The sequence below is a fragment of the Crocodylus porosus genome, unplaced genomic scaffold (assembly GCF_001723895.1).
Source record: "Crocodylus porosus isolate Cpor-Errol unplaced genomic scaffold, CroPor_comp1, whole genome shotgun sequence".
Lineage (NCBI taxonomy): Eukaryota > Metazoa > Chordata > Crocodylia > Crocodylidae > Crocodylus > Crocodylus porosus.
The window spans coordinates 44,957,989-44,980,412 of NW_017728909.1; the positions used below are offsets into that span (position 1 = coordinate 44,957,989).

General features: G+C 40.2%; 1 protein-coding gene across 4 annotated transcripts in view; it reads left to right on the forward strand.

Annotated features, from left to right (window-relative positions):
* Nucleotides 1-22,424, forward strand: part of PIK3R1 (phosphoinositide-3-kinase regulatory subunit 1) — an 82,113-nt gene that overhangs the window by 26,894 nt on the left and 32,795 nt on the right. The window contains exon 1 of one of the 4 annotated variants that reach the window (XM_019532175.1): nt 20,671-20,830. The exons of the other annotated variants lie outside the window; for them this stretch is intronic. Coding sequence (XP_019387720.1) covers nt 20,686-20,830 — 145 coding nt within the window. The 5' untranslated portion in view covers nt 20,671-20,685. Of the gene's footprint in view, nt 1-20,670; nt 20,831-22,424 lie in introns of those variants that run through there. 4 annotated transcript variants of the gene reach the window in all.

Here is a 22,424-nt window from a genome sequence, read left to right on the forward strand (position 1 = left end):
GTGTGTGTGTGTGTGTGTGTGTGTGTGTAGAGAGAGAGTGCCATACAGAACATTGCATTTGCAAAATCAAGCAGTTTAATTCTGCCATTTCCTAACTTGTATGTTGCTTGTGTAACTGTAATTGGGTCTCTTGTGTATACCCAGTATGATACTTTTTTAATTGCACAATCACACTTTTTTCTGCAAAATTTGTTCACTATACAGAATCCATTCTCCAAGGCAGCCTTCCAGCTGTCTTCATCAGGATACTACCTTTTCCGGGCTTGGAGTTCCATGCCTCATTGCTACTGATTTTTTTTTTTCCTTTGATTTCTGAAACAAATTAAATGAGAGTCCTACAGATCATAGTTTTCTTCATTTTGTATTCTTGGTTTGTTTGTTTCCTGAGTGGATCTATTCTGTGTACCTAATTAGAATAAAAATAGACTGTGATCACCTGGACCTGACAAGGCCATGATCTTTGTCATGTGGAAAAATGTGTGGTGAGCCAGTCTAGCCCTTGTAATGGCTGCTCTGTGCTGGTCTAACCATGCAAAACATCTGTCATACCACCATAAGTAGTTATTTTGAGGACTCCTTCAATACAGGGGAAGGAGAGATTGCTATATGTTCCTCCTCTTTACCTGGGTTCCCAAAAGGTAAATAAAAAACATTGTTAGGGGCGTACCCTGTGGTGGCACAGTAGGGGGCACTACTATATAGAGCCATCTGCCTCACTGCGCCAGTCCCAAAAACCTTACTTTGGGAGTTTTCATATGGGGTGACTACAGACAGCTGTTCCACTTCCTGGGGAACACACGGAATCCTGGGGTGACGCTGCCATCACCTGGGCACTGGTCTTTGGCAGGGCTCTGTGCAGCCCGGGGCACGCAGACCCTGTAAACACTGGGGGTGCTTTGCCCACTGGTAATATTTCTGGGTGCCTCTTTCAGCCCAAAGCATCCCAAGATAAGCTCAGGTAGGATTGAGGGAACATAATGAGATGAGCTCTGCTGGCCAAGCTGGGAGCATAAAAGCTGGCCTGTCCCCACTCCACAGCAAAACAGCAAGGCACGTTGTAACCCGATACCTTTATTGATAGGGGAGAGGGGGTAGAACAAGGAAGTCAGAAATACACTTTGAGCAAACATAAGCAATCAGAGTCTTATACAGTCTTGGACATGCATCTGCCTAGACATAAATCCTAACTCCTGGCTAGTTTCCAAGTTTTTATTTACAGGAATCATCCAAGAAGCTACTTGGAGGCATTTTACTTATGGCTTTTCAAAATGTCTACTGGAGGTAGAGAGCATCCCCCCACCCTCCCCTCAGAAATTTATCCAGCCAGGTCACCTGGTTGACCAGCCTGAAACAAATAGGAAGTGGGAGAGGGGTCTGGCTGGAATGACCCAAGGAAGGGATGGAGGGAAGGGGATTTTGTAACACACCCAAGCAGAAGGTGAAGCTACCAGTTTGAAAACACTCCTAATATCAGGATCCAGAAAGCAAGCCTGAAGTCCAGTAAGCCCCCACTCTGGTAGCTGGTGACTTCTTTGTTTCATCTCAAGTCTTTCAGATGAAACTGGGGGGGGGGGGGGCAAAGGAGGGAAAAGCACCTTAATTTCTATGCTTGTGAGGTATTTTCATCCATGAGAGAGGGTGGTAGCATACATCTCTACCAGAGTTGTGGTGTTCAGCTTTTCAGACAACTAGCTGCTATTTTATTTTCTTTCAGTTGTCATGAATTCGGATTCTTTTGCTGTAGATATTTCTCAATTTTTTGTGCAAAACACTTGTAACTTGATCTTCCACAAACATATTCCAAATTAATTCAATTGCTATTTGCCAGATCTTGCCACCACAGCTTCCTCTAGTCATACATGACCTCAGTCCTTTAAAATGGAGTAGCAAGACTCCTCTGCTGGCCACTTAACTAGTAACATTTTACAATCCCTGACTTATGTCAGTTCTGCCATTTTTTCTGACACAGAATATATTAGAATGATTCCAGGTTGAGGTGGAACAAGTGGCAAGGAAAAGGTCATGTAGGCAAGTATTTTCAACAGCCATACTTGGGGACAAAATTAAGGTAAACTTCATTTTTAGTTTCTTTTATCCCACAAAGAAGATAAATTTGACTTATTATGTGTGTATAGGGCTTGCTTTGATCAGAGGGAGAATGTCATCTGCCCCTGTGATCATTAGCTTTAGTCACCTAGTTTCGGGCCTCCAGCTGATTCTTCTTAGAACACATCGTATCAACACATCATGTGAGCTTCCTTCTTTAGTTTCACCAACTGAAATCTAAGTATTGAAGTAAAGAATTATTAGAGTGAACATGTGGTGACAATGCAGTGTTCTTTCACTCCTTTCCCATGTATAGGAATATAAATGTCCAAGTTGTCTGTGCTAAATTCATGAAACTAAAGCATATCTTACCATACAAACACACATACTGAAGTGCCCTATCTATGCACACTAGAAATACCTTCGTTTTACTTTTCCTTGACATCTATCTGTGATAATAGTAGGGGTTGACTGTTTTATAGTCATGATGGAAATGGAGCATGAATTTTTCTAAGGCATGACAAATTGACATGTATGTTCCACGATTTAATGTCTAATTAATTTTCCTATGACTGCTATTAGCTTACTTGTTCTAAGATTACTTTTGCTAACATCTTCATTCTGCTCCTACTAGACCTGAAGACTAATTGAATGTGGTAGGTGAATAAATACGGTACTTTGGAGCTTTGACCATTGGAGAGAAAGTCAAAGCAAATGGAGAGAGGGAAGGATAAAATTACTGGCATTTGGATCTAAATAGAAAGCTCATTACTTTTTCCTTTCTTCATATGAACATGATATAATTACATGGACTTTTTTCTATTCTAGAAGAATCTGTGTCGTTTCACACCAGTCTTCTATATTACATATTTTAAAAAAAGGTATGAATATTCCTTGTGAAGCCATTTGTACAGTCTTGTAATTTTCGCTTTTTTGCCATCACATGCGTCTGCTGGAGTTTGTCACGTAATTAAAGGGTGCACAAAAATGAAAGCTTTTGTGTATGAACGGGGAGCATAGGACCCATGGGAGAACCACAGTATCTCAGTTTTTGAAAACCAAGAACATATGAGTTTAGGTTCATATGAAAAACCAAAATTGCAGGAATCTATTGTGTTAGGGATCTGACATTACGTGCGAGAATATACATGTGTGTTTCATTATTTGATTGCCTGAGGAGACTGGTGTTTAAACTGGCAGATCTACTTATGAAAAGCAAAGCTCGTCAGCTGGCAAAATTACAGAATGCCATAGGGAAAAAATGGACCAAATGCTGAGGGAGAATATCTAGTATGTTTAAAGCTGGGGAAGCTATAAAGTGAACAGGAACAACTAGAATTAAATGTGGTTCCAATTTGTTATGTTAGGCTTCACATGATAGCCATTCAACAGTAAATCATGAGGTTTTCTTCTGTCAAGGTCAGATACTGGAAAATCTAGAACTTTCTTTTCATTTGACTGTTAGTGTGATTTGAATTCTTGTTCGAGGCCTCAGTGAAGTCTTCAGTCCATGTGTATTTTCCTCTTTCAAAAAAGAGTAAGCTTGCTTTGGGCCCGACCCAAAGCCACAGAAGTCAATGGTAAGCCATTTACATAAAAAGGCTTTGAATTGGGTCCTTTCTGATGATGATTTTTTTTGACAGATTTGTAGGAGACTATGCCACTGGCTGTCATTATACATCTTACATTTATACAGGTAACTTGTTGTCATATAGTCTCGTATTTAAAAGGATTCCCTGATTTAGATCGCATCTATTTAGAAAACATTTAAAACCTTAAAACTTTTAAAACCTTAAAACTTAAAACTGGACTGAATTCTAAGGCTGGCTTGGAGAAAGAAATGAATGCGTCTCCACAGTAGCCTGCATCTTCTTTCTAGCATTTTTTCATTCCAGTCGTTTCTCAAGAAACTTCGCGCAGGAGCTTCAGGCAGCATAGATATTGACTTGCATTATTCACCCTTGACTAGATACAGCTAGTTAACCAAGCACAAAAACCTAGGACGTGAGTCTGTATTAATCTAAAACCTTAATGAAGCAGCCCTGCAGACTTGCTTTAGGCTTTGTCTCCCAAATCTTCCCTGATTTAAATATTAATGGAGATGAAATATGAAGCAGACTGAAATAGAAAGTGTTGAGAAAAGGAGAAATGGAAGAACTTAATGATTCCTCAGAAACCAACTACTTTCTTGGTAAGAAATCCACTATTTTTGATTTAAAGCACGGCTTTAGTTTTGGTCACTTGCTTTTTAAGTGTCCTTGCTGAAAGAGACACTCCACAGCAAGTTTAACACAACACATTAGAAACAAGGAATGCTTTTAGGTGCTAGCAGGCTACATATACCCAGTATGTCCTTAAAGAAACTTAGCTGTTGGTTGTGAAATGGGTATGAGGTGGGTTATCTAAGGCATCTGCAGGGTCAGCAGGTTTTAAGCAGCTTGAACTTGTAGAAGTGTTTCATGAACATGTGTGAAAATGCTAGGAATTAATTAACTAAAGTTAGTCCTAGCTGCACAGGCAAGCTTGGAAAGGTAAAACTAAAAGGAAATATAACGAATATTTTTCGAGTGCTAAAGGAAGGTAATTGCAATACCTTCAAAAATAAGGGCTACTAGCTTAGCCTATCATAAATAGGTTCCTTTTCCCTGTCCTCCAGTGGTTCTTTTGGTGGCTGTTCTTATTTCTTTCTGCCCCTTTCTGGGTTGCCTTTTTGGCACGCAAGCACTCAGTCCTTTCCCTTTCTTGGCATGGTCCAAATGAGTTATTTTATTTCTTTCTATGAATAGTGAAAAGCTAAAGAGGAGTTTCTCGCAGCTGTGTCAAAGGTAACTAACTGGTCCTGTCTTGGCAGGAACAGAACCAAGGGATTCCCTCTTGGGCACGATAGCAAGACCAGAGCTTTTATTTTTTCAGCAAGATAGAAATGTTGTTGTTGTTGTCGTTCTTAAATAAAAACCAGCTGGCCTTTTGACACTAGGGCAACTGGTTCCAAGTCCTTGCTGGCCAGCATGGAAGAATGAAAGCTCTTTCCAGCCAGAGCCTCTGAACCCTAGGAAATTTCCACCCACTACTTAATGAGTCATAGCTGGAGTCGTATACGTTTTATCATAGCTTGCGTAATTGTGTAGATATTTTATTATTCATGTATCATATCCTGAAAGTGAGTGACTAGAAGAGGTAAGTGGGTTCCATTTCTCTTTACATAAATTTGAATTATGCTTCACGAAACCAGTGAGCTGGTATTGTGGGCAGAGCTTCCCTCCCGCCTCCCTCCCTCCCCATCTTGATATCATCTGTGGAGACGGGAAAGAATCTGTACACATGGGAACATTTTAACAAATATACAGTAGACTTGTATATCCTAGCTTATGAACACTTGTGCTTGGTGCTCATCTAGGCTCAGACCCAAGCGCCTATTCCTATTTTTCACAGCTGGCAGAAAAGTAAGAGAGCCCCTACAGCTACTCTTTCTGCCCTCCCCCTGCATTGTGGTAAGTGGCTGGCAGGGGAGAAGCAGATGCACCTCAGCAGGGAAAGCATGGCAGCTGCTTGGAGCACTTCCAGATCCCATCAGTTTCTACCCAGGGAAGGCGGTGAGAGTCAGTGCCCCCTACTTCCTCCCATTGCTACTTCCTCCCATTGCTACAGAGCAATGGGCCTGACTCAAGGACTTCTTAGTAAAGACACGCTCAGTGACTGCAGCGCAGAGTTCCAGGGCCACCAGTTGGTCATGCACATTCACGAGTATTTCAGTTCCTGTCAGTCCTTTGTTTCCCCCCCAATTAAAATGCTGTTTGCTGTCATGTTGGAGTTAGAATCTGATGTGTAAAAATTACTTTTCTATTGAAGTGCCAAAATCTGTTTTGATTTATGTCAGGAAATCTCAGTGAGCACATGAGGATTGTATGGAAAGGAAACAAAGGAAGAACTCATCTCAGAGGCTCAAGGATCTAGTTTAAATGTGGATATTCTTAAAGAAGGAACTTTTGCATATTTTCCTAGTCTCTCTTCAACTTAATACCACCAAGCTGCCTGGGGTGAAATTCCATCTCCACTGGAGTCAATAGCAAACTCTCACTGACTTCAACATGGTCAGGATTTTACCTACAGATATAGAGATTCAGAACTCAAGATGTTAGTGTTAACTTTTTGCTACCTCCAGTGTGGTTGATCTTTTCAGTTATTCACTTTGTAATTCATTCTGTGAATATACTTGAGCATATACTTGAACAGAGCTATTCAGTGTATAAAAGCAAATTTCTTGTCAAATGGGAAATCAGTTAAGATGCCTACTGCTTTGAGTTCATAAAGTTTTGTGAAATCAAATTGCTAACTTAGCAAATAAGCCCTGAATAAGAAATGCCAAGTTCATTGAGGGTGCAGTCATTGAGGGTGCAGACAGAGAAGTACAGCTCCCAGCTGTAACTGAGAACAATTTCTACAAAGGATTCAGAGTCACAAGGTTACCCCAGACCAAACAGAAGTTCACTGGTGAGGGTAGGGGAGGAGAAAGACAGGACCACTTGACCAAACTTATAGCACCTTTAGGAAGGTGTTAGTATAGATCACTTGGCACTCCTGCAGAATAAATGTTAGTATTTCATATTCTTTAAAAAAGTCATGTGGAGAGTACCCTAAGGAATGTACAGTATTTAAAAATGTGAAGTACACTGCAATGATATATACTGATACCAAATGCTATTTCATGCAACGTGTGACATTTAGGTAGCAAAGTGTTAGGGTTCAAGGGTATTACTGGATTCGAATAAAAAAATCTTTTTAAAATGTCAAATTAATTAGATTATTACTATTAATTTTAACCTCAGTTCAGATCATAATTTTAAGAGACAGTTTCATCTTTGGAAAGTTCCAGTGCTAATTCTTATTGTGATGATATATTCATGTCAGATCAGGCCATAGTTTAATGACTTTGTATGCTTAACTTACTTTAGTTTAATTTGAGTTCACAAGAACATGGATTAAATGCAGATTTGTCTCTTTATTTGATTGATTTACCTTCTTTCTCATGTTGTTCTGTACTTCTAGATTTCTAGAGCAGTAACTGCAGCTAACTTTTTCTCTTCCAGGGCAACGAGGGTTAGGGGAGAGAAAAAACCCTAAATTGAAATATGTTGCCCTTTAGAAAGCCATCCTAAAACTGGAATTCTGTTGCAGTTGTTAGCTTTTGTTGCTGGGTGACTGCTTAACACTCATTATTTTTAACTTCCTCTGTACTTTGGAGAGATACTTGTAAATGTTTTCCATAATTCCCCAGATGAAGTAGTTGTTTTGGCTTTTGCCTGTCAAATGCTTCTGTCAGTGTTTTTTACATAAATCTTCCAAACCTAAACAATTTAACTTCTCAAGTATAATAGTGCACGGTAGGTTGCCATTGCAGTACAGAAGATTGTGTTCAGGTTCATCTGGTGGATACTTTGAAAGCAACTATTTTATTTTCTTGGGTTGTTCCCACCTCTCTTCCCCACCCTCCTTTTCTTTTTTACTTCCCCATTGGTAGCCACTTAATAAAGCATTCTTTCTGAATAAGGCTTGAGATTACAGATAGGAATCCATAGTGTCAAGAGCATTCTGACCTGTTGTGATTTCTGAGTTCTTTGCAATAAAGTAATTGCTCTATTATTTTTCTATAATAAAAAATGAGTGGTAAGAGTTGATATGTTCTGAGGGGCACCATGAGTCTAAGAAAACGGTTGAGCATCACTGCCTTATTTTCTTCTTTCATAATGTAGTGGGGTTACTGGTGTAGCTATGGAATTCTAGAAAATGTATGAGGAGGAAGGGTTTTTTTGGTGATGTCTGTTATTGGGCCAACTGTATAGTTGGGGAGAAGCTAGAGAAGCTTTTTGTCACAAACTGCACTTTCCTCAGGTCTAATTTCCTAATGAAAACCTGTGTAACTTGAATGATGTCAGCTGCCTACATACAATGTATTTAAAATAAAGTTTGCTGTTATTAAAATGTTATAGTTTACTTCTATATTTCATGGTCCCATTCAAAATAATGCTAGAAAAAAATATTTTAATATCGATAGAAAGGTAACATTCCAAGAATCTACATACTAAGTGATAAGATAATTGAGATGGCCATTGTGAAAGTAATTGAGATATATTAATGCCTTAATTTGGTCAAAGCTCTTGAGTACTATATTAATATACTTGTTTAATATCAACAGTAATTTTTCAAGTTATGAAACAGACTTGTAATGAAATCACAAAACGGAGCCTTTGGTAGAACACACATTTGTGTTGATAGCCATTTTCCTCCCCTACTACCTTTTGCTACTTTTTAAAAAAAATCTAGAACATTAAAATATAGCCATGTTTCTGTTGTCCTATTCATTGGTGCCTACTTAGAAGGGAACTGAATAGGATTACTCAAGCACTTTTGAGCCTAACATTGCTTTAATTCTGGAACAGCTATCCTAACGAACAGGGGGAGATAGTGTGCCTTAGAACACGCAAAATATCAACAGGAAATGAAAAGTGAATACTGATTAAAAAACAACAAACAAACCCTTACCCAGTGAATATTGATGGTCAGAAAATATTCCCCCAGCACCAAATACCATATGCTAAACATCACAAAGGTACGTCAACCTGGTTACCCAGATTTACCATTTAAAGAAATCATCACGACTTGTGGGCATTTTGCTGTATGTTGTGCACTCGGATGCTTTGGATGATGGACTTGAAATAAGCCAGACATTGCAACGTCTATTGGCTTTTAATTGGGGATCAGTTAGAAAAAGCGTGGGAACTGCTGAACCAGCAATTTTATAGGTATGTACCTCTGCCAATCTGCAGTGAAGAGATAACATCCATTCTTGATACAGACACAGTAGTGGAAATAAAGGGTATGATTATATCACAGCAGCAGTGATATCCTGTCAAGGTGTTCCTGTTCTCAGCTTTCCCTGGTCACTTTCCCCTCCTTAGGGGCTCGCTATATGTGCAGGGAAAAGTAGAATGAGATCACACAAACACACCTCCTGCCATTATGCTACATGTGCATGGCAGAAAGTATGATAGTGGATCATGCATTGTATCCCATCATGCCTTATCACCAAAGATCCAGGTTTTCTGTTTGCCATGGGAAAGAGGAGTAAAACCCAGATTTTCTCCTTTAAAGGAGGAATGCCCAGGAAATTGAGGGTTTCCCCAAGCAGGCTGGCAGAGTTCCAGCCTGCAAGTGGCTGGGAAGAGAGGAAGGAGGGCAGTCAGGCAGGGGTCACCATGTGAATGTGTATGCTCACATATGCACATGGCTACCAGGCAGCCTGAAGAGCAGCTCCCACAGGTAAGTCTAGCAAGAGGGAAGGGATTGAGGCCCCCATAGTGAGAGAGGGAGTTGGGCAGGGCAGGAGCTAGGGCAGCTGCTGCCTAGTCTGGGCTGTGCATGGGGCTTGGGGCCCAGGGCCGTATGTGGCCTCACTGCCCGGGTGGGGAGTGGGACAGGGCCACAGGCAGTTCCTCTGAGGGGGGTTGGGGAGGGGACTGGCTCCTCACCACTGTTTGTACTTCCAGGGAGGTATGTGGGGCATGTATCCCCATATTTGTGCACTGGGCAGGGGCAGACTTCCCACTGTGAGTTTGGGGCTCCCAGCCCTGCTGACCATCCCACAGGGCCTCCGCAGCCTAATGGGTGGGACCTGTCCCAACAAGGTAGACCAAGGCCAGGTGGAGAGGCTTGTCCCACTTCTGGGAGCTCCATGCTGCCATGGCAAGGTGCTCCCTGCACACCTGGCAGCATCAGGGGTGCAGTATGGGTTTGTGCCAGGTGGGCAGGGGTTGCCTTGCCATGGCAGCATGCAGTTCCCAGTGGGAGCGCAAACCTCCTTACCTGGCTCCATTCTGCCCTGCTGTGCTAGGTCCCACCCGCTGGGCCACGGAGGCCCTTGGGGGTGGGCAGCAGGGCGGGGATCCCAAGTCCATAGTGAGCAGTTCACAACAGGCAGCCTGCACGTGCCCCACCCCACCATGGGCTGTGTTCCCCATAAAGGCGGAGGGAGCTGGGCTCTGCTCCACCATAGCAGCTGCTGCTGTCTCCCACAGGTGGCAGACAGGGCTCGGGCACTTCTGCTGGGGTCAGAGGGCTGCAGACCTGGGTCCCTAGCAGCTGGGGGCCCACTTCGGCGAGGGTGGAGAGCTGTGGGTGGGGAGTGAGCAGTAATGGCATGGGCAGGGCAGTGGCATGTCAGGGCTGCTCAGCGCCACAAAGCAGTGGCAAGGGACAGTCACAGCTGTACCTGCATCTTGATGAGTGAAGGGGGCAGGGAGAGCTCTGATTTTCCCCTCCCCCCATGATAAAAAAAAACCCAAAATCAAATGTCAGAATTTATAGGTATTCAGAATTTATTTTCTTATAGTGATTGTGAGGCACTGGTAGGCTTTCAAATTGCTTTCAAATTGTAAATATATCAATAAAACATTGTATTCAACTGATATATAATGGCGTTGCATTTTAATCATGAATTGGTGGGGAAGGGATTTATCAGAGAATTTGCAGGGTGTTTTAAATTGGCGAATGTGTGATTTTTAAACAGAGAAGACCAGGATCTGTGCTAATCAGTGGTACAGGAGGAGCCCAGTCCTGGGTTCCTCCAGTACCAGCAAGCAATCTCCCACAGTTGGGAGCACCCTCGGCTGAGAGGCTCACAGCTGTGGGGGGCACCCATTGCACTCCCGTGGCTGCGAGAGGCAGCTGTTGCAATCTTCTAACCTCAAGGGTACATGAAACCCCAGTGTAGGGAGACTGCAGCAGCCACAATCTTCCATCCTCAGGGTTTTCGCACACTCCTGAGCCTGGAAGATCACAGCCATGCCCCACAACTGCCAGGATCTAGCTGGCTCCTGGCCTCTGTGGGTTGCTGCCAGGATTCAGAGCCAGCAGTTGCTGGGGCTGAAAATCTTCTTGGTTGTGGGACTCCCAGCCCTGGTTAGGCATAGTGCACAAGATGAACATGATGTTAGCGGACAGGGCTCCCAGTCTCAGGGAAGACCCTGCTACACATGGAAATCAAAACTTGATAGCAAGCAGCTATAAAGTTAGTACACATTTCTGAGGTCTAACTTTACAGCTGAGGTGTGATAGGTACTTTGCACACATGGCTGGTCTCAAGGAGGACAAGGGAAATGAAGGTGCATGGTTGACAGCCCTGAGATCTCAAGTGTAAGGCCCCAGCAGAAGCACTCACAGCATGGCCCTTTGTGATTCTAAGAATCTGCAAATTCTGCTAAATACTTTGTCACAAGGACATGAAAAAGTAAAAGAAAGACTTGTCTCAAGGTGATTGCACAATTAGCCAGTTAATTGTGGGATACCTGTAATGTGTAGAAGGGACCTCAGAAGCAGATGGGTTGTTTGCGGGGGGTTGTTTTGTTTTGTTTTTTTAAATTCTGCTTTAAACTAATTGTCATTTACTCTTTATTTAGTGGATTCTGCTTATTATGCTTCTGTTAATAACAAGAATAATAATAAATAGGTTGTTAAATTATTAAATTAATCATCACAATGATTTTAGCTTTGGGATACATATGTTTGCATGTAATATTTTTTTTTAAGCTTGCATGTTTTTATCCTCTCTCTCCCCCTCCCCGTGAAACTTTGTTTCTTTAGTTTTATGTTTGCACATGTCCTATAGAAAGCTCTGTTCAAGAATGGTGGCAGAGATTTCAAAAGCTAAATGTAATCAGACTTTAAAGAAGTACTACAATAGCTCACCCATAGAGGGAAGTAGAATACTGTCTTTACAACATACTCTTAATGACAGACTACTTTCTGAAATTATCTATGCTCCAAATGAAGCCAACAAAAAACATCTGTTGTCTTATTTATAGCTCCTATTTCTAAGAAGTATATTCTATAGCAGACAAGAAAAGTGCTTGACAGCTCATAATTCATAAAGTTACTGAGGTCTAATCTGATAGAACATTATGTACAAAAGTCTTTCCCACCACAGACACTATCATTTCCCTTTCAACAGTTGATAGAAACAAGGCTTTATGAAATGTTGAATTAATAGGTGTGAAATATAATTAGAAGCAGTTGTTAAAGGTTTTAAATCTTAATGAAGAAAAATAGTATTCCACAATTGCTGTCACCTCTTTCTTGGCTTTAAACCAGAGCTTTGTATCGGAGAGACTCACTTTGCCTGCCTATTTACAGCCAACCATTTTCCAAACCATGACACCATATTTTTTAACTTTCTTTTATTGTTTTTAAGGATATTTTTTTCTAGGATTCAAGGAGCAACAGCATCATGTTTAGCCAGATTAAGTACATTATGTATGACTTGCCCTACCAGACCAGGACATTGGTTTGTCTAGTTCTGCATTCTGTTCAAGATTTTAATAGCGAATAAGGTCTAATTCCAAAGAAGGACATAGGCTGCTAAAACAGACTTCAGGCAGATTCTAGGCACCCAAGTTCAAAATCACCATCGAAAGCAGCCTCGCTCACTAATTGACAATTTTTGGAATGGCTGGAACTCACTAGATACTTCCCTTTTAGACCTGAAAGTTCCCTGAGCCATTAACTGCTCTGGTCCAACCAGGTAGGTATCTAGCTCCCTAGATCTACGCTCCAGTAGTGCTTATGTGGTATCTGTGGGCATTTGTGCATGACATGGGGGTTTAATTCTCCCTAAATTCAAGCAGTGTTTTCTTTAAAAAACACCACTTCAATTAGGGCGAAGTAAACCCACGCAGCTCAGGCAGGCTGGGGTGGGGAGGGAGAAATTATCAGGCTTGCTGCTTTATTTTTTTTTTTCCTTCTATGGAGCCTGCCTTCCTGGGCTGCTGCCAGGCTGCCTGCACATCCCCTGAGCTGCATGGAGCCCTGTGTTTCCGTCCATGGCTGTAAGGGTAAGAAACTAAAACTCCTCTGAGATGTTTTACTTTGCAGCATCCCAGAGTCTTTTAAGGCACATTATGCCGCCAAATGTGCTGGAATTAACATGCAATACACCACCCAATGTGCAAACAGCAATGCCATTAAAGCAGTGCAAAAGGCAGTTAACCTGCTTTAAAGTGTCATCTACAAATGCCCTGTGTCTGCTGAGGGACCCAATCTATTAGATGAGTTGTGAGCATACCTAACACACACCTAACCAGCACTGAGGTCAGCACAAAGTGCAGCAGTTGCAGCTGCTTTCATTCAAAAACACAGCTAGAGGAGCTATCCACCTGTAATCGTCTAGCGGTTAGAGAACCTCTGGGTGCGTCTACTCAAGATGCTTTATGCACAGTAGGCTACTTTACTGCGCAGTAAAGCATCAATATGTAACCATGTGCAGCAGGTGCTGCACATTTAAAATAGGCTAATGCACAGATTTACAATGCAAAAGCTGATGCACAGTAGCGCACAGTTACATAGCTGACCAGGAGCAAATTCCTCCTGGTCAGTCTAGGGGGCAAGAGAACAATTCCCTCCCCCAGGCAGCTGCCTGATTCCCAGCTGCAGCTCTGATTGGCAGCTGGGGCTGGGACATTGTCTGAGATCAGAGCCAGGCCCTAGCAGCAAGCAGCTGCTGGGGTAGGGGACAGTGTCCCAGCCACGGCTCCAGGGTCAGAGCCAGCTCCAGTCCTGGCAGCTGCCTGCTGCTAGGGCAGGGGACAATTTAGTAATCTTTCTGCGCATTAATTGCACATTCAGACATGCCCTGTGCAGGATATGAGATCTGGATTCTGGGTCTTATTTCGCCTTTTAGTATTCAAGCCTGTATTTCCCATTTCTTATAAGTGCCCTAAGCAATAGTCTGTTTTGTAGGATAGCTAGAGTCATTCTCTACCCCTACAGTTTAAATTGAGCCACTGGGTGAAAAGAAGTAAAAAATTACAGGGCTAGAAGGAAACCAAGCAAGAGAGGGCTTGGCTCTGTTTACTGTTTAGAGAACTCAGTTGGGCAGGGCTTGACTTGGGTTTCTGGGCCCTCCTTCTTGGGTGATTAATACAGTTTACCTTCAACAGTTATTGGATAAGAAATTAAGATAATCCTGAAAGTAGGAACCAGAAGAACCCAGATATTCTCCTCCCCAGGTAACAGCAACACAAATTATTAGAGGCCTGGGAAACACGGCTTAAAAGGATAAGCTGAAATAAATTGGATTATCTACTTTAAAAAAGAGAAGACTGAGGTGGGATTTGATCACAGTCTTCAGATACCTGAATGGGAGTTTTTAAGAGGATGTTGATAAACTATTTCCTGTGGCCTCTAGAGGTATGACAAGAAGCAATCGTCTTAAATTGCAGCAAGGGAAATTCTGGTTGGATATTAGGAAGAACTTCTCACTATGAGAGTGATTAAGCACTGGAACAGGTTACCCAGAGATGAGGAATTGACATCCTTGGAAGAGACTTGAAAAAGCATCTTCTAAAATTTCTAAGAGCAGGCTAGACGGACACTTGCTTGGAACAGTTTAGTCAGGGAAGATCCTGCCTTGAGCAGCGGGCATTGGACTAGAGGACCTGCTGACAGTACTCTGCAGTATTTCCTTTCCAACCCAACTATTCTATGAATCTATGACTGCCCTGACTTTTGGGCATCTTACTTGTTCTCCTTCTGACTTGTGTTCTTAACTTCCAAGGCTGCGCTGTAGTCTGGTGATTAGGGCATTGTCCTGGGAAGTAAGATGTATGGGTTTGAGAATCCTTTGAGGCTGAGCAGATCCTAGAACCCAAGTCTTCCACTTCCTGGGGGAGCTAAGCTATGCTAGTTAAGCAATTGTAAAAAAAGGTGGGCACCAACACTAGCACTACCTTCTCTAGCATGCTTTTGAGTGAAGTGACAGTAGCCAGACTTGGTGATGTCTCTGTGAGTTGAATGCAAAGATGCTATAACAACTGGGCTGCTCAGGGAGATTAGATGTTGCTAGATCACAGCAAAGCTTAAGGAAGGGCTCCGTGTTCAAAAAGGAACACTTTTGTGTATGTGCAGGACCCTATGAACAGGCTTCATGGAACTTCGCAGTCAAAAGTACAGCATTGTCATAAATTTAAGTGCATGTCATGGAGGTTTTCTAAGCTGTTGGGGTTTTTGGGTTTTTTTGGGTTTTTTTTGCCTAGGTCTCAGTTTAGGTGCTGGATGTGTGTCTAGACCTGGCCTAAGTGCCTGGATCCCACTCCAGGGAGCTTGTAATTAAGACGTTAGACACTATAGCGTTCAACCTGGAAGCATACATGTTCCTTTGGATCTGGCCATATGAGTACATGCATTGTAAGAAGATACTTTCACACCCTTGCTCAGTTTGTAGTATAATCTTTGTCTGCTCTTCGGTCACTGCCTATGCACATGCTCTTACCCCACGGTAAATGCAAAGTAGTTTACTCTATCTTCACACTTGAGCTTCCTTCCCACTAATTTGTTCATGTGCCCATACCATAACATCATTTTTCATGGAAAACTTTCCCCTAATCTTTGCTTCATTTATTACTTCACAGTCACACCTACCCCTGTTGCCCTTCACCCAAATATCCTTAGACAGCTGTGCACAGGGGCAGATCTGGGGGGGGAGGGTGCAGTTGCAACCCACCCCCCTCCTTTAATGCGTGCTCCACCCAAACTTTAAAACCAACTTCACGGAAGGGGCAGGGGCATCTCTATTCAGGTAGCAGCGAAGGAGTCAATTGACTTTATGGCTCCTTATCTCCCTAATTCCTGTTAATCTCTCTTCACTACAGAGGTGTTAAGAACCCTCTACCCTTTTTAATGACCTTGATATTGCACAATTCAGAGTATCCCTTCTGCAATTTTGTTCTAATAGCCATTTCTGGTAATGTCTCTTTTGTGTTTTACAGCCCTTCAGATGTTTTTAGCTCTACCTAAAACCCTTATCTTTGGTAATACTAACTCAGGTGGAAAAATGACTGACAAGTTAGTACTGGAGGCACTGTCAGAATGCTCAAGGATAGATTTTAATTTGAGTCTGAATAAGAAATTTTCATTTAACTATGATGACTACAGGACAAATGATTCAATACCCATTGACTATTTTTTACTAGCCTGTTATTTTATAAAACTGTTTTATATACTCTAGCAAATTAAAACACATGCCAATAGTTATATTTGTTTTTTGCTTTGATCTTAAACTGAATAATATAGTGCAAGCCCCCTACCATATTAGTAACACTTCTAGTTTCAATTTAACTGGAGAAAATATGCCTTGCGTTGTATGTAATGATGTTCCACACCATCTGCACCTTCCTTTTCAAAATCCTAGATCCGCCCTCGGCTATGCAATATCTTTTATGCAGCTAGAGGAAAGATTATCTTCTGCATTAGTTTCTTCCATTTATCTGAAGCCTGATATTAAGCAGATCTTTGCTTATTTACTTTCATTGGTATTGCTAAAACTATTTCTAGGAAAATATTTGAGTTGGCACACTTACAGCAGTAATTTACATAGGGACTTTATGTTTGCAATATATTTGAATAGCCAATGGTGAATGAAGTAACGGACAGTTTTTACTGTCTTTCCTAGCATATGTTGATTAGAATAAATAATCTGGTCATATTGTACATGTGTTTACGCGCTTGGAAAAAAACAGATAGTGACATTGTGTTAAATATCACATGCATTATAAAGCTATGTGCATGGTTTTCTGTGAATATTTATAGAAAAATATTTTTACACTTTCCTTTTATAAACTCTTACCTTATTCACAGGATTCTGCAGAAGTTCACTAAGCTTTTTGAGCAGTATTATAGATTAATTACAGTTCAGAAGTTCAAGTGAATAAGGGCTTCCCCTCTTTGCTTCCATGGATCCCTCTTAACAAACAACCTTTTTGGTCCTTGAAGGAATTCTTACCATATTTCTGTGCATGAGTTTTTTCAGAAGATTAAAATCCAAGGTATGCACTAATAGGATGTTGTTTATCCATGACCAGTAATGGGTCATTGAGATGCCATAGAAAAGGCATTGTTGGTTCATTCAATGCTTTCTTCATTCCATTTGAAGGAAGAGGAGGGCAAATTTGTTATAGCAAATTGTCTTGCTAATACACATATGTATCACTTACTGTGGCTAAAATCTTCTGCAGTAATGTCTATATGGAATGTCTGAATGGAGCTGATAGTTCTGTCTTTAAATTCATCATCATCATAACTTAATAACTTATTTGTGCCAGTGGCTGACTGAAAAGAAAAATTTGGTTTGCAGCCTATTACGGAAGGCATTTCTGGTGTGAATTATGTCACCGCTTCATCTTTCCCAAGCTTCCCAGTTGCACCTTTCTCAGGCAAGGAGAGAAGCAGACATTCTTCTACCACTTTTTCTTTTCAGTAGTGCTTATGGCTTTGATCTTATTTGCAACATCTCGCTTTTCAAACAAAAAACTTCGTTAATCCAAAGTCTTCTGGCTTTGATGGCCTATGTGCTTCTTTCTCTACTTTAGAGACGTTTTTCTTTTCTCATTTCCCCTGACCTCCCTCACTCTCAAAGCTTTTGTGGTAGCCTGTGGCAATACAGAGTGCCCAGATGACAACATTTGATAAAAATAAAAAGACAAATATAGTAGACCAACCTTATTAAGCCATCTATAATCACATGTGACACTGACGCTTGAGTCCTCTCCACCACGTTATTTCCAGGATCAGTGTTTCCTTTTAAAACATTTGACTAAAATGTTGGTTAACTCCATCATAATAATCTCTAGAATGTTAAATGCATGTTTCCAGTGGTTCTGGATGGCACTTGCACTCTTGTAGACATAAATATAGTTAGCCCAATTTCCTGGATAATGAGAGTGAGAGTCTTAAGGAATAGCCTACTTTCCCCCCACAACTGTTCCAAACAGTTTACTGGCAGCTATAGTACTTGATTAATTTATGATGGACTTCACCCATCCTTCCCCCTTGCCTCTCTCCCCTTGCTCCCCACTTTCTTTTTATCCATAATCCAGGTAAAACTTTTCTTTACAAGAGATTGGCGACTATAGATACCTCATTTGCTTGATTTTTGCCATTAAGATCTTTAAAATTATTAATGCCAAGGCAAGGTTGTAGCTCTCAATTCTCAGAGTTAACTGGAGTAGCTATTTGTAATCCCAGATTCTTCTGTCACTAATGCTGTCCTGGTCTGGAATTTGAACCTGAGTCAGATCTCCATGTAATCTTCTTTTTGAAACCTTGCTTTCTGCTTTCTTAAGGATATTAACACTTAAGGGGGTTTCTTTCATTTCTAAGGGGCAGGAAAATTGTTTTTTGGTGCCTGTGCCACCTGGTAATTTACAAAAACTGGAAATTTTTTTTGGTGGTATTATTTTAAAATATTTCACTGCAAACTTTCTACAAGAGACTGTCCTTTTGTATTTTTTCCTCCTAAAATAAAAAGAAATGGCTACATTGAGCTATGAAGTGATATTTTAGTAAAATGTGTGTAAATTTTGTGATAGTAACTTGTATTTCTCTTCTCCCAAAATTCAATAAGGTACATATTTAAAAAAAAACAAACAGAAAATGTTCAGGCTCACTGTGCAATAGCAACTAATAGTCTGAATGAAAGACTTCATGAAGCGATTACAGAGCTTACCCACCAAGCATTGTAGAGTCTGTTAGCATGAAGGTATGCAGTGGTGCAGTGCTATACTATGGCTCCAGAAGCAAGTCCAAGCCCTTTCTTTAGATTTGTGATACAATTGTTGTCCAGTTAACCCAGCTGTAAATACATGCTTGTAGATGTAAATGGCACTTCCTTGTTTGCCATTAGTTATGGTAGCTAGCACACCTTTTCCCAGTGATTCTCAGCCAGGGTGCCATGAGATCTTTTTAAGGATGACATCTGTTCCTGCTCACTATTGGCACTAATAGACGTGGAAATACTCGAACATGATTTGCAGTAGATAAACTCAGAGATTTCAAATAGAAATCATAGTGTTTAAAACATTCTTGAATCTATTGTGATTTTTTTCTGAGTTCTTTGCAACAAACGAATTGCTCTTTTATTTTTTCCATAGTTAAAAGTATGTGATGGTGAAGAGCTGGCATTTTCCAAGGGGTACTTTGAGTCTACAAGGTTGAGAACCACAGCCTTGGCCATACTAGCCTGATGGGCCTCCTAGGCTCAGGTGGACTGTGGCTATAGCATGGAGAGTGCAAAATACTCAAAGGATCTCCCTCTTCTTGAGTCTTGTGCTTTCTGTACTTGGGCACTGCTATTTTTTGTACAAATATGTGGACTGTCTAACCTTACATCAGAGTAATTACTTTTGATAAACTGTCTTGCAAGCTGCCTTATGCCTTTGATAGGCAGACCACATATCAGATGTGCAGAGATTGCCTTGTCTCTAATTTGCATATTTATTTTAAATTTTACATAACCTGCTTCACAGCTATCTAAATTCAGTTATTATGGATTCTGATTTAAATTTAGAAACTACTTCAGGGAAGATGGATGGTAAAGAGAAACTATTTTTACATTCCTTTTTTCCCTCTACCAAATATGTAACCATTTCTTTTCTAGAACAACCCTGGAAGCAACTAGGAAAGGCTATATTTCCCATAAATTTTCAACTAATAGTATGGACATTTTATTTTAATGCCCATACAATATCACAGGTTATACTGTAACTATCAATATTCTTTGAGGTTGTTGATGTATATAGGTACTGGCTGTTAGAGGCCTAATTTTCTTATTGCCCTAATGTTCATTATTTCCTAGTATTTTGTAGACTCGTCTTGTTGAAAGTAGTGTCTCAATTTGCTTATTAGTTGTATTTAATGTTAGCATTCATCATCTGATGAACTTTTATGTTTGAGTGTAAAGTATGATTTTTTCAAGAAGAATGGGTACGTACAATTCACATATGCATGTAGGAATTGAATATCTGTGCACATACTTAACCCTTTATAAAAATAAAAGGCGTACAGTCAAATACTAGACTTATACAACTGTGGTATTATTGTATGCGGTTTTTAGGCATATGCAATTATGCACACTTATTTCTAAACTCTGAAAAAGAATGTGTGGCTAGTCTTGGTTCAGGACCAAATTCAATCATTAGTGTATGGTCTCTAAAATACTTTCAAATCAACCTTTTTTCCATGGCGTGTCTTATTACATTTTAGGTTATAATTTTTTTCTATCCACTTTCATGTTTCTTCCAGCAGTAATGAAAGCTTTGGCTCAGAAAATTGTGGAGCCAATATTCCAGCTTTAAATTTCCACTTGTCCTTGCCAGGTACTAACTCTTAAATATCTCTTTTTACTGAGAACTTCCCTGAAAGGTGCAGCTGTGTGCTGGTTTCATCTTGCACTTTGTAACTATGTTGGCAGCGTTTAAACATTAAGGTATGCTCTCCCACACATTGCTGTTGCTTTAGTGCTGTTCAGGCCTGTCTGTATTGGCGAAAGAGAAGAGCTCTCAGATTGGAGGGAATCCTGACTTCTGCCTGATTTGATTGGTTATCATGGTGACAAGGTAAAAATAGATCTAGTGGAAAATCCAGCATTTACAATGTGTCATCAGAAGCCTTTCTACTATCTGGGATACGTACTGATCCCCAGACCTAATGACTGGCAAAGAAAGCACCAGTAGAATATAACAACTCCTGAAAGCCTTGATAATTTGGAGACAGTGGATTAAAAATATAAATCACAGATTTTGTTTCATTCAAAGCAAAATGATTAATTTAAGTGAAAAACTGATTTTGGATTGTAGCAAAGGAATCTGCAAAGTTGCTCAGATTATTAAAAGTGGATTTAGTTCTTCAAATCTCTGTGCTGTGCTACAGCAGTCTTCAAAACAACAGATAATTTTAAAATCAGGTACTAAATGCAGGTTGCATGTAGGTTTTTATTTGTTGTGCTTTGACTGAAGTGCTATGCTTAAAAGTGTTCTTCCTTTCTCAGTAGATGTCTGAGTGTGCATTCTGTGCTTTGCTCTAAAACATCAAATCAATATTCAGGAGGGTTTTTTAACTATACCTTGTTTTCTGGCTTGAGAAGTCAAAATACCAACTTTTTCCAAAGTTGGTCATATTTGATCAGTGCTTGCCATTTCCTGTCAGCATTTAAAAAATGAAGGGCACCATGAAGAAACCTGGCTTCCTTCTGTGTAAACGTTATAAACTGGCATTTAGTTCTGAGCATGTTGTAAAGTCTTTATTCTGGCAGGCGTATATTTCCTCAGGTTTTTCAACTTTAAAAGACCATAATTTTCTGTCTTGTGCCAAGGGTGGAAAGTTTATAGTATGAAGTATGAATGATGGCATAAGACTCTTGGGAATTTTATAAGGAAAGTAACAGCAGGGATTAGGAAATCCTAGAATTGGATTTATATATATTTATTTATTGATAGAATATAGAAATGAATATTGAAATGTAACATGCCAAAACTTTGTCTTATCACAAAATCTGGTTTTATCAGTTTTGCTCACTAGTCTTTTCTAACAAGGTATTAAAGTATAACCATAGTGTCTCACAATTGCCATATGTATGCATTTTGATAGAAAACTAATTTATTTTATACTTAGTACTGAAATGTGGATTTCAAAGCTTAAACACCTGTGAATCCAGGAATATTTTATAGTGCATGCAGTTAGAGTAGCATTATTGATATTTTCAAAAGCACTTGAACAATTTTAAGTATTTACTTGAACTATTTTCAGTTTCTCTGGTGTAATAGAATGTTTTGTAGAAATGAAATTAAAATTTTCTACACCCTCTATAATAATGCAGTGTAATATTCTTTAATTCTTTTCTTTTGGTGAAAAAATACAGGAAGTTTCACTTTAAAAAAAATAAGTTTGTTCTAAATGAATATATTTTATATATGTGCACATGTAACCAACTCTAAAAGATTGTTTCCTTTTCATTAGCCCTTACTAATCCACTAAATATATCAAAAAGAGGATCTGCAGACAGGTCAAATAGTTTGTAAGTTATTCTTGTGCTTTTAGAAATACTGTGTAGGTATCTTGAAAGGGCATTATTGGTAGTTTTACATTTGCATTATAAAATTCAAAACTTATATTTTCAGTCATGGTTGCCTTAAGTTATGCAAGTAAAATGCCTAGCTTGTAGGTACCCTCATTTACAGAGGTGTTAACCATTTGCAGTTCCTAGCAATTATGGTAAGAGTTCCAGAAGCTTAAGACCTTTGCAGGGGAAGTGTGTGTGTGTGTTGGGGGGTAGAGGAACAAGGTTAGGATTTTACTAGTTAGCTTTAGGTGTCTGAGATTTTTGGTGGAACTTTCAAAATTGGGAGCACAGTCCTACTGAAAATCAGCATTGATGTTGGCAGCACTGTTTCCGAAGGCAAGGAGGCCGAGGAGAGTGGTCAGTATTGCTTTTATTTTAGATGAGAAATGGACATAAATTGGTTTCAATTTTTTTTGTTCTAGCCATTTTAGCTTTTCAG